The 17,873-nt window shown below is 45.4% G+C and overlaps 1 protein-coding gene across 4 annotated transcripts in view; it reads left to right on the top strand.

Annotated features, from left to right (window-relative positions):
- phactr2 (phosphatase and actin regulator 2) overlaps positions 1 to 17,873 on the top strand; it is a 31,036-nt gene that overhangs the window by 9,686 nt on the left and 3,477 nt on the right. For 2 of the 4 annotated variants that reach the window (XM_037465890.2, XM_037465892.2), the window contains exons 2-12: positions 10,242 to 10,427; positions 10,687 to 10,761; positions 10,884 to 11,024; positions 12,067 to 12,294; positions 13,359 to 13,758; positions 14,324 to 14,499; positions 14,818 to 14,974; positions 15,277 to 15,332; positions 15,858 to 15,919; positions 16,238 to 16,375; positions 16,969 to 17,045. In XM_037465890.2, the coding sequence (XP_037321787.2) occupies positions 10,242 to 10,427; positions 10,687 to 10,761; positions 10,884 to 11,024; positions 12,067 to 12,294; positions 13,359 to 13,758; positions 14,324 to 14,499; positions 14,818 to 14,974; positions 15,277 to 15,332; positions 15,858 to 15,919; positions 16,238 to 16,375; positions 16,969 to 17,045 (1,696 nt within the window). Of the gene's footprint in view, positions 1 to 2,275; positions 2,347 to 10,241; positions 10,428 to 10,686; positions 10,762 to 10,883; positions 11,025 to 12,066; positions 12,295 to 13,358; positions 13,759 to 14,323; positions 14,500 to 14,817; positions 14,975 to 15,276; positions 15,333 to 15,857; positions 15,920 to 16,237; positions 16,376 to 16,968; positions 17,046 to 17,873 lie in introns of those variants that run through there. The other 2 variants (XM_037465891.2, XM_037465893.2) reach the window with 2 other exon arrangements.

Here is a 17,873-nt window from a genome sequence, read left to right as displayed (position 1 = left end):
AGTTTTTATTTGAACCAAATGCTTTTGTTTTTGAGTTTGCTGCTTGATTTATTTTGTCCAATTGAACAAATCCACAGTAAGAATGTTACTGTATGTGATTTATAGACACGGAGAGAGGCAGAGGGGGGTCCAACCGAGACAGGAAAGAGTTAATGAGAACTCCTATTTACAGTAGTCGTTTTAGTTAAGTGGAAACACTAGATGGCAGTCTTGTCCTTAAAGTGTGTGTGTGTGTGCGGTGTTTAATTTATTTGGTGGGGATATAGGAGTACACAAAATGCAAGTAAATTATTATGTTTGCTTGTGATGACCCAATTAATGTTGAGAACAAAGATAGCTTTAAGATTAGGATGGGCTATGGCTAATTAATGATAAGGGTGACCCTCAGGTCAATGGAGAGTTACTAAAAGCTAAGAAAACCCAACCGGGTACCAACTGCTGCATGAACACCCAATTTAGTCCAGCTAAGTTCTAAAAGAGCTCAACTGACTCTGTGCACAGTAACGACAGATAAAGCTCTGTGTGTGTGTGTGTGTGTGTCTCTCACATGCACACGCACACACTACACTGTAGTCGACTGTCATATTGAGTGTTTTGCTTGGTTTGCCACAGTCGTCAGTGAGAGGTGCCGAGAGCTTGAGTGTCTAACGTTAAACAGACATTATTTCTCTGTCCTGCCGTCAAAGGATTTAAAGTCTGTGCTCACAAACCGTGTCAGCCTTGGTTCCCCTTCCACATTCGGCCGAGTCACCCCCCCCTACCCCCCCCCCACACCTGGAGGAGCTCGGACTGTATTGATCCTCAGAGACGTCGCTCAGCTGATTTATTTATTAAGGACTTTGAGCTTTATTAATTGTGTCATGCTGGGTTCGTCAATCTTTGATCCCACAGGCATCTTCAGTACAGCTCAAAGAGAGAGACGTGAATTTCCATTTTATTTCCATCTTCATCATAATCTTCTTCTTTTAACAAACCAAATTGACATCAAGTACTCACCTGGTAATACAAAAGAAATATCCTTGAAATAGGGTTTGGAAAGAGAAATACATTCCTTGAATAAAACATGTATCAGTAGTATACTGTCAACAGAATATCTTTAGGTAATTTGATGGCATCCCATTGGACTTTATGACGGGCAATTTCACCTTGTACTGAAAATCTATAGCAACCAAACGATGAATTGACTAAACAAAGAATTGTTGCAGCATTGCACCACTTTTTACTCCAGCATCGTCCCACCTTCAACGGATTAGGCTTGAAGTTTATTTGTGGATGAACTGTATGTGAGATCCAGACATTTGCACCACAGCTTTTACACAGTCTGCACACATAGACGTATATTTGCTCTTCAAAAGCTATTTAATTAATTGGCACGGGAAAGAAAGTACTCATGTAAAAGTGCCAATTCAAAAATGTCTGTTGTCACATGTATTAACGCCAATAGCTTGAGTCGCACTGAAACAAAAAAAAGGTCCTTTGTTGCTTTCAGCTCTGTTAATATATCACCATAGATTTAAGCCTTTTCATGGAGCTTCTTTATCCAGCCCAGGAAAACCTATGAAAACCAGGTCACCCTTTACATTTAATGGGTCTTGGGACGATAACTCCTAAACAAACAAAACATATTCTATTTTTGTCTTGATAGCTTTGCATCTTTTGAGGCATAAATCACTTACAAAAGGCTTTTAAGGGGTCAAATGAACCAAATTCTTTTTTGTTCATGACACCACATTGATTTGATGTGATCTGTCAAATAAAAGCAACAACATCTCCCTCTCTGTGTGAAGTGAAGGAATGTTTCCTCAAACGTGTTTATTTCGCTAAATTTCATAGAGTAAAACTTTGCTCCATCGCCGTGTAGACCGGCGGCTGAAGGTGTCGGACGCCTCCGACCCTTTGACCCCCATCAGCGCCTCTAATCTGCAGCGAGGAATGAGAGGCATTCATCAGCTGCTCGCTCGAGGAGGAGCGAGGAGGAGGAGGAGGGAGGGAGGGAGGAGGGAGGAGAGGGGTGGAGGGGAAGTTACGACGTAGTAGCGACACTCAGTCAGTCAGTGAACCAAGTTTCCTCCTCAGCCATCCCGGCCTGAAACTTTTGCTCTTTCTTCTGGAATGGACTCACTCGGCGGGATTTAAGCGGCGACGGAAGACCTCTGACCTGGGCGCTGTCTTTTGTTTTGTTTTTTTTGGGAGGGGGGGAGGAGGAGGAGGAGGAGGAGGAGGGACGGGGGTCGTGGTGGTGGAGGTGGAGGTGGTGGGGGTGGGGGGGGGCCGGAGGTGGTGTCGGTCCGGAGCAGCTGAATATGGGTCAGACCGCCGTGTCGGCCGCGTCTCAGCCCGCTGGCGGTGAGTGTGTGTGTGTGTGTGTGTGTACTTATGTTTACGTGCCTCGTCGTTTTCTCGCACACGCGCTCACGCGCGCGCGCACGCACGCACACTGTCCCGCTATTTCTACTCGGGGTGTCCGCTCGCTTCCTTGCGACGTTTCCTCGCAGCGTCCGAGCGGGCGAACGCAGAACCGGAAGTGAACTCCCTCCGTCTCGCTGTTATCCAAACGAGCGGCGGGCTTTTTCAGAGCTGTTCTTGCATTTGTTCCCGTGAGTTTATGTACTCAACAACCGGTTTGAGTCCGGATCAGCAGCCCGGTTTGTTTTTCCCGATCACAACAATATGCTTCACAACTCACATCAAGGCTAACTGTGGTCCATTAACTGTAACTTTGGTCTATTAACTGTAACAGTGGTCTATTAACTGCAGCTTTGGTCTTTTAACTGTAACTTTGGTCCATTAACTGTAACTTTGGTCCATTAACTCTAGCTTTGGTCTATTAACTGTAACTGTGGTCTATTAACTGCAGCTTTGGTCTTTTAACTGTAACTTTGGTCCATTAACTGTAGCTTTGGTCCTTTAACTGTAGCTTTGGTCCTTTAACTGTAGCTTTAGTCCATTAACTGTAGCTTTGGTCCATTAACTGTAACTTTGGTCCTTTAACTGTAACTTTGGTCCTTTAACTGTAACGTTGGTCCTTTATCTGTAGCTTTAGTCCATTAACTGTAGCTTTGGTCCATTAACTGTAACTTTGGTCCTTTAACTGTAGCTTTAGTCCATTAACTGTAGCTTTGGTCCATTAACTGTAACTTTGGTCCTTTAACTGTAACTTTGGTCCTTTAACTGTAACGTTGGTCCTTTATCTGTAGCTTTAGTCCATTAACTGTAACTTTGGTCCTTTAACTGTAGCTTTAGTCCATTAACTGTAGCTTTAGTCCATTAACTGTAGCTTTGGTCCTTTAACTGTAGCTTTGGTCCTTTAACTGTAGCTTTAGTCCATTAACTGTAGCTGTGGTCTATTAACTGTAACAGTGGTCTATTAACTGCAGCTTTGGTCTTTTAACTGTAACTTTGGTCCATTAACTGTAGCTTTGGTCCTTTAACTGTAGCTTTAGTCCATTAACTGTAGCTTTGGTCCATTAACTGTAACTTTGGTCCTTTAACTGTAACTTTGGTCCTTTAACTGTAAAGTTGGTCCTTTATCTATAGCTTTATTCCATTAACTGTAACTTTGGTCCTTTAACTGTAGCTTTAGTCCATTAACTGTAGCTTTAGTCCGTAAACTGTAACTTTGGTCCTTTAACTGTAGCTTTGGTCCTTTAACTGTAGCTTTAGTCCATTAACTGTAACTTTGGTCCATTAACTGTAGCTTTGGTCCTTTAACTGTAGCTTTAGTCCATTAACTGTAGCTTTGGTCCATTAACTGTAACTTTGGTCCTTTAACTGTAACTTTGGTCCTTTAACTGTAAAGTTGGTCCTTTATCTGTAGCTTTAGTCCATTAACTGTAACTTTGGTCCTTTAACTGTAGCTTTAGTCCATTAACTGTAGCTTTAGTCCATAAACTGTAACTTTGGTCCATTAACTGTAGCTTTGGTCCTTTAACTGTAGCTTTAGTCCATTAACTGTAGCTTTGGTCCATTAACTGTAACTTTGGTCCTTTAACTGTAACTTTGGTCCTTTAACTGTAAAGTTGGTCCTTTATCTGTAGCTTTAGTCCATTAACTGTAACTTTGGTCCTTTAACTGTAGCTTTAGTCCATTAACTGTAGCTTTAGTCCATTAACTGTAACTTTGGTCCATTAACTGTAGCTTTGGTCCTTTAACTGTAGCTTTAGTCCATTAACTGTAGCTTTGGTCCATTAACTGTAACTTTGGTCCTTTAACTGTAACTTTGGTCCTTTAACTGTAAAGTTGGTCCTTTATCTGTAGCTTTAGTCCATTAACTGTAACTTTGGTCCTTTAACTGTAGCTTTAGTCCATTAACTGTAGCTTTAGTCCATAAACTGTAACTTTGGTCCTTTAACTGTAGCTTTGGTCCTTTAACTGTAGCTTTGGTCCCAGATGCGGTTGTCAAATCTTAAACTTAAAACAGAAATGTGAGAAAAAAAGTCGATTTAGGGTTATTCTGCTGATGATCCATTCAAATATTTGATACATTTTTCAGGCTTTGAAAGAAAATATTGGGAGGAAAAATTACTCGCAAATATAGTCTCATGACGAAAATAAAAAAAACACCAAGCCCTCACTTGAAGCATGAAATATTTAAATATTGTGTCTTACTTCTCCAAAAATACCAGAGGGCCGTGCAGGTTTGATTCTCACCGTCGATGTCGAGTGCCGCTTCACACCTGCAAGTGAATCCCATCGACTGCAATTACAAAACTGCCACTTCAGTGAGCATCACGTGAATACGACTCGCTGCTGCAGATCATACAAGCATTCGACTAAAGAGATTGTTGCCTATATAAAACAACGAGATTCCGGTGCATCATTGTGGTGATGGTGGCAGAAAGGGCAGTCCAAAGTATCCCCACCCCAAAAAAGCGTCCCTCTCCAAAAATGTAGTCCGGGTAGTTGAGACCCAATGTCTCCTAACCTGAGATCATAATCGAGCACCGTTGCTTTTCGTAGTCTTCATGGAGACATGAAAAGTGTAACTGAAGATAAACCGACGGATGGATACGTCGTGAACTTAGTGCAGAGAGTCACTTAAAGCCTTAAAAGATCAAATGTGAGAGTGCATTAGCGGAGGAGTTGTGTGAGAAATCAACCTATTTCTCCTTTGTCATCTGTGGTCCATGAGCCATAAAAGTAAACATTTACTATTTGCTCACATTTTTCACGGTGACGCTTCAGGGCAGCGAGGAAGAGACTAAGGACTCCGGATGAAAACAAAACTGGACGTTTTGTTTAACGGCGCCGTAAGCATTAAAAGTGACGACTCGGACTGTTTTGTAGCACACTTAAGCCAACATTCGTATGGACCAGAGGCCATAATAATGATCTATGTACGCGCAGCGTTATGGGTTTCATTACCATGCTTTAAATGCTGAATCAACAGTACTAAGAGCCGGAGGGGTAAGCGATCCGTCAGGGCTCCACCGAAAGACCATTAATATAAAACTGATAGCCTCTCAGGCGTAATGAGTTATAAATGAGCCTTAAAACACTGGAGCTGCGGTCTCTTGGAGTATCGGGAGTTGCACAGTGCTCTGCTTCTCTGGCCTACATTGAAAAAAAAAAAAAAAAAAAAGTTAGGAAGAAATGACCCAAGTGTTGAAACATCAGCTAGTGCTCGGCGTCGGCCCTCCCTCATCCGCTCTCATACAACACCTCTTTTCTTTTTTCTTTTTGGCCCTTCCCTCAGTTTCCACCTCTCTCCCTTTCTCTCCCCCTCCGTCGCCTCCTCTCTTTTGTCTCTCTTTGCCTCTTTCTCTCCCGTTCGGCTGTTTTGCGGCGTCCCCAGCGACTTGCAGCGAAGGAAGGAAGGAAGGAAGGAAGCCTCTCCCCTCTCTTCTCCTTCCTCCTCCTCATCCTCAACAACACTTACAGACGTTATGTTGCTGCCATAACGTCTGTAACTAAAAGACGTGCTTCGCTGTCCGCCTCTTGGACTGAGGCAAAGACGAGAGACACGCGGGGAGCAGATCGAGTCGATGCACGTCAAGCAAACAGAAGGGAGGAATCTGTAAAAAAAAAAATAATAATAATAAAAAAAGAAAGCAAACAAAGGGGTTGAATGAGGGGCGATCTCACCAACCGAATACCAATGCTACTGGTCCTCCATCAGGTCTGCAGAGACGACGTATTCTACACATCTCAGTTTGTGTGATGATTCCTCTCCCTGTTTGACCTGCAGGATTTCTGTAAAACTTCATCGCTCGCAGTTGTAATGCAATTTCAATTTTTTGCATCACACTAACTGTTATAACTGGTATTTATCAGCGGATTAACCACCTGAAGCTCTGACCTGCCCTGGTCTTATCTTGACTCGTGGTCATCTGGTCTGCCTGAGGCTTCGTATCGTGTTCGCTGTATTCTTGGTGGTCGATGCTGTTGATCCCATCACTTGATTCCTGTATTTCTGCCTGATCTTTTCGGTCAGATCATGGTTAGCGAGGTACTTACCGAGGTTGGCAAACATTTTGTTGTCATGGTTACAATAAAGTCAGAGAATTTCTGAGGTCACGCTTAGAAACAAAAACAAAACTGAAAAAAAAAAAACTGCGGCCTCTCGTGTTGAGAGGCTGCAAACCAAACGTCAGCTTCCGTCATCCTGGGGAACTTCCTAAAAACAACGGATGCTCTTGTTGGGGTTGGATCCTCGGTTTTTGGGGGGGGGGGGGGGGGGGGGGTTTAGAGGGCGGCGGTTCCCAACGGGGAGCAACATTTCTCCACCGTGTCATACTTAATAAGTATGCTGCTTTTGTATTAGCAGTAGCGAAGGTGGATTACAATAAGAGGAGGATTGAGTGTTAAGTTTCTGCCCATTGAGCTTTCTTTGCAAATTAACCCTTGTGTGGTGGAACTGTCGGCGTAGAAAAAAAATCCACTTCCTGTGTTGCAACACGACACGCGTCGGTTTCAGATCTCCAAACGTTGTATCCGCCTGGATCCGATTAGGCTTCAACCAAACAAACAATGCAGAGATTGGAAAATAAGCGCACGTCCGTCGATACAAGGAGACTTTGTGCCACCAACCTATCACCCTAAAAAAGTTCACTATCTGCTTTTCTACTCTCTAAATCAACTTAAATCTATCCTTCACTCCTCTGCGCCGTTCCTCTTTTCCTTTCTCTTCTTTCTCTTTGCGAGTCACACGTCTGTCCGTCGTCCATATTAGGCTCCCTCCAGAGGTTTAATCGGTGTTCTAATGGTGATGATAATCGCTGTAGCTCATTTTCCCATCGTTAGCTGCGCAAAAGCAGCTGCTGAAATGCACCTATTGTTGCGATTTAATATCAACACAGTAACAGGAAATGTGCGTTGGCGTGGTTGTGTGCGAGAGGGGGGAATTACATTGGTGTCCGGGGAGAGCATGTGCTGGCTTTTGCACTTTTCCATGTCGCTGCTCCCTGTTTCTGATGCTTTTTATTGCGCTGTTTGCGAATGTAAAGGGCGGTGAAGGTGAGCAGGATCCTGCAGTCCCGGGATATCACATGCGTTAACAAAACAAACGGGCCGTGTTGCGTTTCAAATTTTCGGAGCCCCACTTTATTTATTTACTGCTGCAAATGAAATCAACTTTGTAATATGGCTGAGCAGTTTTTATTAAAGACCAGAAGTAGATACAAAACCGTTTTTAAAATAGAGAATTCTGCTCTGGAGGTTTCTATAGGTTTCCCGCCGACGACCAAATGCCTGAAGCCTTATCTTAACGTTTGATGTATTATGGGATGCTCTGTATTACTCCACTGTCACCAGTGAGCAGCAGCCGGAGACAGTTCCCTCTGATCACTGTCAGCCGGTGGCCGCCAGCGAGGCGTGTTGAGCAGCAGATGGCCGACGGCGTCTAGTATCGGCACCGACGGGCTGCCAGAGAGCCAACAAATTAACAGGATATTGATTGTTTTTTTTTTTCTTTTTCATTGAGCTCAATACCAGGATATGGAAAAGCACCATCCGATACGAAAATATTACGAACGAGTTAAAAAATGAGTTGTTTTTTTTCCAGTGCAACTGCATTCTTTCGATCTACCTTTCAAACGCTGGCTTTTTGCTGTTGGGCAACAGCACCCGCTAATAATTCTTCCTTAGTGCAGCCGAGTGTGCTTTCAGCTGTGTTTCTGCTGCACAAGCCTCTTAAACAGATTTGAGAATAACGCCGCGCTGCTTTCTCTCCGACCTTCGTGTCCTTTCTGTCACTAGTTATTGAGAAGGACTCGAGCTGAGAGCACATGGTCTTTGCATTTCTACCCGTCATGACTCTTGAGCTCCCGTTTCAACCACAGTCGAAGGTTAAACCCCTCCTACCATCTCGCTTTCTCGTATTTTCATGGGTAATACAAGTGTGTGTGTGTGTGTGTGTGTGTGTGTGTGTGCTGGTTGGAGTGATGAGGGCAGGACGCGCTCTTAGATAATGACACCATACTCTCGACACTGTTATTAGCCTCACGGATGCCACGATTTAATTCAACTTTTCTCCAGTATTTTAATTGAATGGAAACCCAATTAACGCGGGAACACACATTCAAACACAGCAGACAGCTCAGGTGAGTCCACCCGGAGGGGCGGAGGAGACCGAGGCCCAACGGTGACGCAAAGCGGTAAAAACGTTATTTACCTCAAAAAATGAAAAAAGAGCCCGAAAGACTTTCAAGTCGAGAGAGTAAAACGTGTGAAATAAATACCCTCCATTGTAAATGCTTTTGTTTGATGTTGCCATGGTGACGTGACATGTGGCAGCAATGTTCCTTCCCAATAATAGGTGACGTCAGTTAAGTCCCCCAGGGGTCAGGGGTCAGGGTTTAGCGGGGGATATTGTGGGATTGGGCCGATCACACAGAGGGGAAAATAATCGAGGGCAGGAAGTGAAGTATCTGAAACCAAAGGTGAGCGACACAAAATAAAACCGGAAATGATGGAATGTTGAGATTAAAGTACCAGGAAGAGACGTGACACTGAGCTTTGTGATTGATTCGCCAATACAAATGAAAAAATGAAATAAAACCATTTGCGCCCAGTAATGCATCACTTTTTTTACAAATCAAAAGAACGCCGTATATTTTCAAAATTTCACTGGCGAGGACAATATGGAGCCCTGCAGGTATAAGGAGTAGAAATATTTGACCCTGGTGGCAGTATTGCCTTTGACAAATTTAATTAGAGCAATTAAATTTAGTAAATTGAGGGCATCAGTACACTGGAACAACTGCCAGCCTCCTGTTAACTCCCTCACTGTCCCGACTCAAGCTTCAAACTCAAACTTCATCCCCTCGCTGCTGCAGTGACTTTACATTCCGTTGAGGGAATTCATTCAGTAATTTGACGGCACGGATGATGATGATGATGATGATGAAGATGATGATGGTGTTCTGGGAAAAATCCCTTAAAGTTTGTTAGGAGCAACAATAACCTTTTGATGCCCGCTGGGGCTGAAACAACAAAAAACCTTCCTCTGCTTGAATCTGAGGAATTACACACCACCCGTCTTTCCTCTGAAAGGTTCCGGTATGACGCACACACACACACAGAGGCACACACAGGCACACACACACACACCATTTGCACACTGCCTGAAGTCTACCAGAGGGTTCACAGGACTTCTTATCTTTCAACAGGAAGAGAAGGACTTTTGGAAAGACAGGGATCACACACACACACATACACACACACACACACACACACACTGTTCCTGCCAAGCCGTTGGGAGAAAAGAGAATGATACAGAGAAATGGTTCCCGGTCTTTTCCTTTTAGCTTTTAAAACAAAGCCTGGATCAAGTTCAACAAAGGAGGAGTCTTTACATATGAATGAATAGTATTTTGATTGAATTGAAATTCAAACAAAAATCTTTACAGTTAAATCTCGTTTTTTTTCTTCTTGGTATTCCGTGTTGCTCAACAGCTTCCTTCTTGATGGCCAACCCCTGTAGTCCAGTTCATTATAGTCTCTCAGGGAGGTAACTTGCAATGTGCCTTTTCCCCACTTTAACATGGGCAAGATATCCAAAGTATCATGACCTGATTTCACCCACATGCTTTATTTCATGCAAACAACAGGGATAATAATGAAACTAGTCAGCGTTGAAACAAGTGAAAAGTAGGCTTTGTCTGCCTGAAGTAAGTCTGGATCCAGTGTTCTGGTCCAGCAAACGTTGGTTTGTGTGACGCATTATCTCCATGCATCCAGAGAACCGCTTGTGTTTGTTCCGCGGTGCTGATGTCCTGTCGTTTTTGTATTTTTTCTCGTAGTTGATGGGCTGGAGAAATCGGCGTCGCTGGCCAGCTGTGACGTGGTGGTGGACGGCGCCGCCATTACCCAGAATGCCCCCGCGGCACGGCAGCAACGAGGCAAGCTGTCGTCGCTCGGGAAGCTGTTCAAACCCTGGAAGTGGAGGAAGAAGAAGACCAGCGACAAGTTCCAGGATCTCTCCAAAGGTGGGTTCCGTCCCACCAATAAACAGCATTTTCACTCGCGTATATGACAAAGAACACCACTGCAGTTAGTTCACGGGGTGGGGTGGGGGGGCAGAAGCGGCTCAGATCCTCATCTGTGACTGTGTGGCGGTGACCCGAGGCATTCAGCAATGAGAAGAGGAAAGTAGCTGTTGCGTAATGCTTTCTTGGAATTCCGTGTGAAATGTTTGCTGGATCCAAAAGACAAGTTCAAGGTTGCCTCTTCTTGTTGCTCTTTCAGTTTTGGAGAGAAAAATCTCCACCAGACAAACGAGGGAGGAGCTCATCAAAAAAGGAGTTCTCATCCTCGACCAAGGTCCGTGTGATCGTGCACTCACGTGTTCCTTCCTTCATTCATTCGTTGCGTTGAACCTTCACACTTGAGCTTGAGCTGTTTTTTCTAAAAATGTGTCTAAAGCAAAACTTCATCTCTCACAGACGAGACGGTCGGCAGCGAGAATCTGAACGGCCACGCCACGTCTGGCGTGACGTCAGAGGAGGTTAAAGTTGACATCGAGTCCCCGGAGGCGGCGCCGGACCAAAAGGCCACCGGACCCGACGGCTCTGAGGACAAAGCGGGTAACGCGGATGAGTCACGCGGCGTCTTAACGCCAGCCGTTTGCAACACCCTTTAGGGCTCGTTGGTGTCCTTCACCTTCGCCTGAACTGACACTTCAGCCCTGGAATAACAGTTTCTCTCTTGTTTGCTATAAACTTACATGAGCAGTTCCCCCTATTGTCAGTGTTTGTCTTGTTCTTGGATTTAAAAGTCATAGATGGGCCGAATCGTTTCAGTCTGAAAGCCCCAAAAGACAAACGATATTTGCACATTTGCATCTTTGTAGTGAAAAAAAAGCTTAGGAAATAGTTACAAAGAGGCTCTTTCACTCCTGTTTCATCATGAATACCCGTAATTGGTTTCATGCTTCAAGCATAAAGAAATATTTGGTGTCCAGGTATAATTTTCTTTCATGGAACATGGAGATATTCTGTATCCAGAGTGTTATTAATCCATTCACTAGAGAACAACGATGAGTACACTTGAACTCACGTCGCTTCTTTTTAGATGCTTTTTTCTTTGAAGTCTTTTCCTTTGTATTTCCTTTTCATTTCCTCGGCTAGGGGTCGAATCCTTTAGTGGGTCCTCTGACTGGGATTCAGATAGATATTTCCATTGTATCGGCCTGCAGAGCGGATCAGTAGCCGCCTGCTAATGCCTCCATCGACCTCAGGACCTTCTGTCTGCTGCTGCCTAAGTGTTGTGCTGTTCTCATCTCAACCCTGTTAGCATTGAACCCGGAGCCATTTGTCCATAATCAGAGAGGCACAGGCAACAAACAGCAGCAGTAGCAACAAACATGCCTTCACAGTGTGGGGGGGGTTAATGGGTATTTTAATATCCCAAACTGGATGCATCTTCATGTTGATACATCTACATAAAAAGACTAACTAATCAAGCGGCATCTCTGTGCAACTCATCTATCGCTGTCTCTTTCTCTGCTTTTCCTTTCCAACGTCAACATTTGTGCATCTGTTCGCCCCCCCGAATGTGCATCCTTCACCTTGCTTTCTGTCCACACCTTAACCTCTCAACACCCCCTGCCTCCACTGCTGTGCTCAGAAAGGTGCGATGCTAAACCCGCCGCCCGGGCAAAGCAGGCGCAACCCCGGGACGCTCAAGCTAAAAAAACGCAGAGCCCCTCTCTGCCCGCCTCCTCCAAACCGGCGGGTGGCTCTGCGTCCACGGCCAAGGGGGCTAAAAAGGCCGCCAAAGCCGCAGGCAAGACAGGCCCGTCCACTCAGGCTAAAGCTAACCCACGGAGCACTAACAACACTAGTCGCGGTGTCGGTAAGTTCAGCGCGTTCGGGACGGAGGCCGTCGGCGTTCCTGCTCGCCGCCCTGCATGGAAAATGTGCTCATGTCAGTGTTTGAAGGGTGACCCCGCGGCGTCATGTGTTGTAAGAGTAAAGGCAAGCTTCTGTCTGTAGTAGTGTGTGCGTGTGTGTGTGTGTCCTCTTCATTACAACACATGTCCAGTGGAATGTCAGTAGCTGTAAAGAGTGTGTGATATTTCCGTTTCTGAAAAAGCAGAAGCAGTCTATTTTTTCAGCTTTTGTAAACGCCCATTCTGTGCATGTGTGCATGCGCGCGTGTGTATGTGTGTGTGTGTGTGTGTGTGTGTGTGTGTCTAAGCACACAGCAGTCTGACTGAGATCTGACAAGTGGTTTTGATTGCAGGCATGATGCTCGGGCGTGATCAATTCCGTTATTCTGTGTAAGTGTGCGTGTGTGTGTGTGCGCGTTTTGTGTGTTTGTGTACTACATGAACCTCCAGCATGGCGGAACTAAGCTGCGCACCCTTGCATGTGATGTTCATGCCGTCTTTTCTGGAGGCATCTGTGTAATTTATTTTGAGTTATTGGAAAATTGGGACAGTTGTTTTCTTGGTATTTTCATAACATTTAAAGTTCTTTGTTTCTTCGTTTCCTTCGGCTGCTTTCTACCAGCACACCGAGCCTCCTCAAAGACATTTAAAGGACTGTTTCAATTTGACTTCAGGCATTCCATTTTCTAGGCAGGTTTAATGAGTAATAGTCATTCTAATGCTCATGCTTTTTTTTTAATGATTTGATGTCGGTGTGGTCGTTACTCTTCAATATATCTTCTGTCTGATGGGATAAAAAGTAGCATTTATTCCCCCATACACCTTTTTTTCTTCTTCGTTATTTACTGTATATTTATGAAATAATTTGAAATGTGTTTAGTGCAAAACAAGATTAATAATTTAAGTTGCACTAAATACTAGTAAATCTTTATAGATGGTGTTAAAACCGTCTTCTGTGGGATGAAATTGGTGCAGTTAAAATGTCTAATATTTCACTTCTCTCTTTCTCTTCTCTGTTTTTCCTCAGCCAAAACCTCCCATCTAAAGAAAACAGCAAAAAACTCCACCTCCACCTCCAACTCCAACTCCACCCCTCGTTCCCGTGCATCTAAGGACGCTTTAGCGCAGACGGAGGGCACCGATGCGAGGACGAAGCGGAAATCGACCCCTCCCCAAAAGGCCCCCGCGGAGACTCCGAGCGCCAAGGCGGCCTCGTCCAAAGCCCCGGGCAAAGAGGCGGGGGGGACTCCCGATGCCTCGGCCGCGGGCGAGGAGCCCGCCGCCCAGCCCCCCCACGTCAACACGGCCACGGAGGACACTTCCTTCAACGTGGGGGAGACGGGCGGCGACGCGCAGGGGGAGAAACGGGGGAGAACGACGAGAGGGGAGGGCGGGGCAGAAGAGCCCCCGGGGGAGAGCAGCCCGAGGTAAAAATGTGGTGCGGACGTGAGAGCCGGTGAAACATTCCTTATGTTTGTCATACTTCTTGGAGTCCATCACCACGCCTGCTGTCGTAGGACACGCACTCAGAGGATGGCCGGACACATATTTGGGTTTTTCGATTTATTGCGGGCAATAGAATAATTGTCAGATCTCAGGATTCTTTTCCAGTTCAACAAATTAAAGCGAGAGTTGACTGGTAACAACAGACAAGAAAGGACACATTTGGTAACACGATAGGATCGAGATGAGATGTTGTCAAAACCAACTAAACGAAAATAAGGTTACGGGTTTTGCGGTGTAAAGTGTGTGTGTGTGTGTGTGTGTGTGTTAGCCGTGCTGCAATGCAATCTGTTGTGTAAAGCTCCTGTGAGTGTGTATGTGTGAGTGTGTACGTGTGAGGTGGTTGTCTCATGGGCCAGCCATTTTTTTGGATATTTTGTCCTTATTTACATTACCATTGTTATTTTTATCATAGCAATCCCCTTTGGGACGTGCGTGGTCACGCTGTCTCGTGATGGTTTCCCCCCCCCCCCCCCCCCCCCCTTGCAGGTGCGCCGAGGGCCACGGCGAGAGGCCGGCGGGGCTCAGCGTGAACACGGAGCGGGCCCTGGTGACGGTGATCCCCGACAGGCCCGGAGACAGCAGCCAGACCAGCGACTCCGACTCCGACGGACCCATCCTCTACCGAGACGAGGAGGACGAGGAGGAAGACGAGTACACCACCAGTACGCCGCTCTACTTTGCACCCGTAGCAGCATTTCAGAGAAGCCCCCGTGACCTCGCTCCTACTAACTTTGCTCGAGAGCGTGTTCTGTTTGTTTTGTAAACACTGATCTAAAACCAGAAGGAACGAGCAGCGCCCGGCTCGTGTTTTTTCATGTGAGTGAGCGCTCGGTCGGTCACCTGCCCTCGTACGCCATGGACGTCGCGGTGACCTCCGACCTCTGAGGGTGTCGTAGGGTTCGATTGAGCGTTTGGGCATCTCTGTGGTCCAGAAGCCTGCGAGACCAGCTTCTCACCGCCCGGGTGCCTTTGTGTTGCAGGCGCGCTCGCCGTCAAGATCCGCCGGCGAGACACCTTGAACATCAAGCTGGGGAACCGTCCCAGCAAGCGGGAGCTGGAGGAGAAAAACATTCTGCCGCGGAGCTCTGAGACGGAGAGACATGAGCGGCGCCAGCTGATCGGCTCCAAACTAGTCAGGTGCGCACGTTGTGTAGTTGTGGGATGTGCACTGGTACAAATAATGCACTTTAAATATCTGTCCTCCAGTTTCGTTTGTTTTTTTTTTCTTTAAGAGGCAGAACAGCTGGAATAATAACAAGAAAAGTGTGTGGAATAAAATGAGTATAAAGGCCTACGTTAAATATAATAAGTTGAACCATATTTATATCATAACTGCATAGTTGCTTAGTATAAAAGAAGGAATTAGATTTGTATTTTTTGAGATGCAAAGTGAGTGAAATGTTGTTCAGTCTCGTGTGAACCCAGTTTGGTCTTTACAGGAGCTTGAGCCAAAGACCCACCACGGAGGAGCTGGAGCAGAGAAACATCCTCAAGCGTAAGTCCACGAGCCCCCGCTGATGAATGATGGAAACTTAAATAGTAACATACACAGGAATCAAAGTGTGCGCAGTCGCTGCTAATTGAGTCACTAGACTTCATTCACCATTAACAAATAACGGGTCGGGATATTAAGCCTAATATGCAGCCTTAAACTCCCCGAATGTTTAGGACTTTTCTTCCAATTTCAGAGAAATTGAAATTTAGCCCGATTGCGGGAACCACGTCTACCTCCCCAAATGGATTCAGTAACTGAGCGTGCAGTAAATATTATGAAGACGCCACTGGAGAGAATGCGTTACGGATTCGACTCGCATGTTTCATTCTCTCTCCAGAAGCAATCGAAGGAGGTCAATCCCCCTTTCGCCTTGTTGTCTTTGTTAAGGCAATCCCACTGTTTCACAGCCACGGGCACGTTTCACTAAAGCAAACCAGATGGTGCTGTTTAGGAGTAGCAGCAGCAGCTTGTTGCAGACGCACTTGTTGTGAAGTGACTGTTGTGTTTTTTTCTTCCCGTAAGCAGAGAAGAATGAAGCAGAGGAGCAAGAAGCCAAGCAAGAGATTAAAAGGAGACTCTCCAGGAAGGTACTGAACGCCAACCACACAGACACAGTCTAAATTTAGCCGCTCGACTGTTATGCTCCACTTCATGAGTCACCTCGGGAGGCAGAAAACGGGCTTTGGGTGGAGAAAGCAGCCCATCTAGTGGACACAGATGGAACTCGACTTTAATGTCCTTGTGATTAAAGATCCCGATGCAATGACAAAATCAGCACATCGGCAAACACAGTACGTCAGACTTATGAATTAAGACGGAGTTTTGAGGTTTGTAGTCTAATTTCTCTTTCTTTCTTTCTGTGTGTGTCTTCATGTGTATGCACACTTGTGTGTGTATGCGTGTAGCTGAGTGTGAGGCCTACAGTGGCAGAGCTGGTGGAGCGCAGGATTCTGTGTTTCAACGAGTACGTGGAGGTAACGGACGCCAAAGACTACGACCGGCGGGCGGACAAACCCTGGACCCGACTCACTCCCTCCGATAAGGTGCCGACGATTAAAAAACGCCGCTTTGTTCCTTATTGTTTGACCGTTTTTTTTTGTTTTCTTGCCCGCTGATACGTCATCAAACCCATCCAGCCGCTGCTAGCTGCGTGAGGTGAGACGATGCACGCGCATGCAGACGATGTAGCGCGCAGACCTGCATGGTGTCTTCACAGCAGCCTGAAAGGCCCTCGGGGGGGGTCACTGAGGGGGCTTCGACATCCAGCCTGCCCTCTGCTGCTGAGTGCGAGAGGAAAAGAGACAAAATCAAATGACCTTACATATCATTTGTATGTCGTTCGGCAGTAAAAGACAAAAAGTGACCCAACAAAAACCCGAGGACACGCGCATCTTCTGCTGTGTCTAACGTTGTCAACACATGACAACGTTACTTTAGGAGGCGTGGGTGGTTCTCTGCAGCTACATGTCTCTGTTCATAAGTTGTCACAAATAACTCCAAAAGTCCAATGCGATGAGCGTAGAAAAAACACAGCTGTGTAATAACGGTTTCGATGTTGTTTGTGTGTCTTTGGGGGAAGCGGTGGCCTCGTCCTGCTAGTTGCATTTTTATGATTTGTGCGTCTTTTGCCCCTCAGGCTGCTATCCGTAAGGAGCTGAATGAGTTCAAGAGCCGAGAGATGGAGGTTCATGAAGACAGCAAAAAGTTCACCAGGTACTCGAGCCGTTATGTCGACTGGGACGATTCTGCACATGTCGTTAGTGATTCATCACCATGAACTTTTCTTTATTACTTTGATGCTCCAAAGAACATTTCCACCAATATCAAAGCCATGATCCACACACATGGGTCGACTCCGGACTCTGTGTGATGTGGTTTCATATTGTCCACCAGTAGAAAGTAATACAGCTTTTAATTTAAATATGTCATTAATTAATAAACATGTACCACTCACATCAGTTGACAATGTACATTCCTTTCTAAAAGTGTACTGCACTATTAACCATAAAATGTTTACCTGTTTTTATTCTTATGACCCATACTGGTAACCCGATTATGGCATTGTGTTTGTATACATATTGTTATCTGAGACTCTTAACATGCACTCTGTGTATTTGCACTTTTGCCACTTTGTATTGTTACTGCTGCACAGAGGTCTCCTTCTGGATGGATAGGGAATAGGTTTTATCTCATGATTTTTGTTCCATTATTATATTCCATCCTGAAACACCTTCATCCGTTGCAGCAGTGTTTCAATCAGTCATAATTCTCAGGTGCCAAAAACCTCCCCAAAAGCATCATTACAGCAGACAATTTTTAACTCTCTAAAGCAATTGGCTGCAGCTGCATCTATCAATTTGTTTTTTTTAGGTGAAAGCCATTAGATTTGCAGCAGAAAATCAGATGCAAAATTCTAATATTAAACTGTGCCGATTCATATTTAGCTGCGGGTACGTTTTGTTCTCTCGAGCACCTGCTCAAATCTAATTAATTGGCTGTGATTTAGGGGCTGTCACTTCAAATGACAACCAGCAACCCGTG

Source organism: Pungitius pungitius, chromosome 13, assembly GCF_949316345.1.
Source record: "Pungitius pungitius chromosome 13, fPunPun2.1, whole genome shotgun sequence".
Classification (NCBI taxonomy): domain Eukaryota; kingdom Metazoa; phylum Chordata; class Actinopteri; order Perciformes; family Gasterosteidae; genus Pungitius; species Pungitius pungitius.
This window is presented reverse-complemented; position numbering and strand designations above follow the sequence as displayed.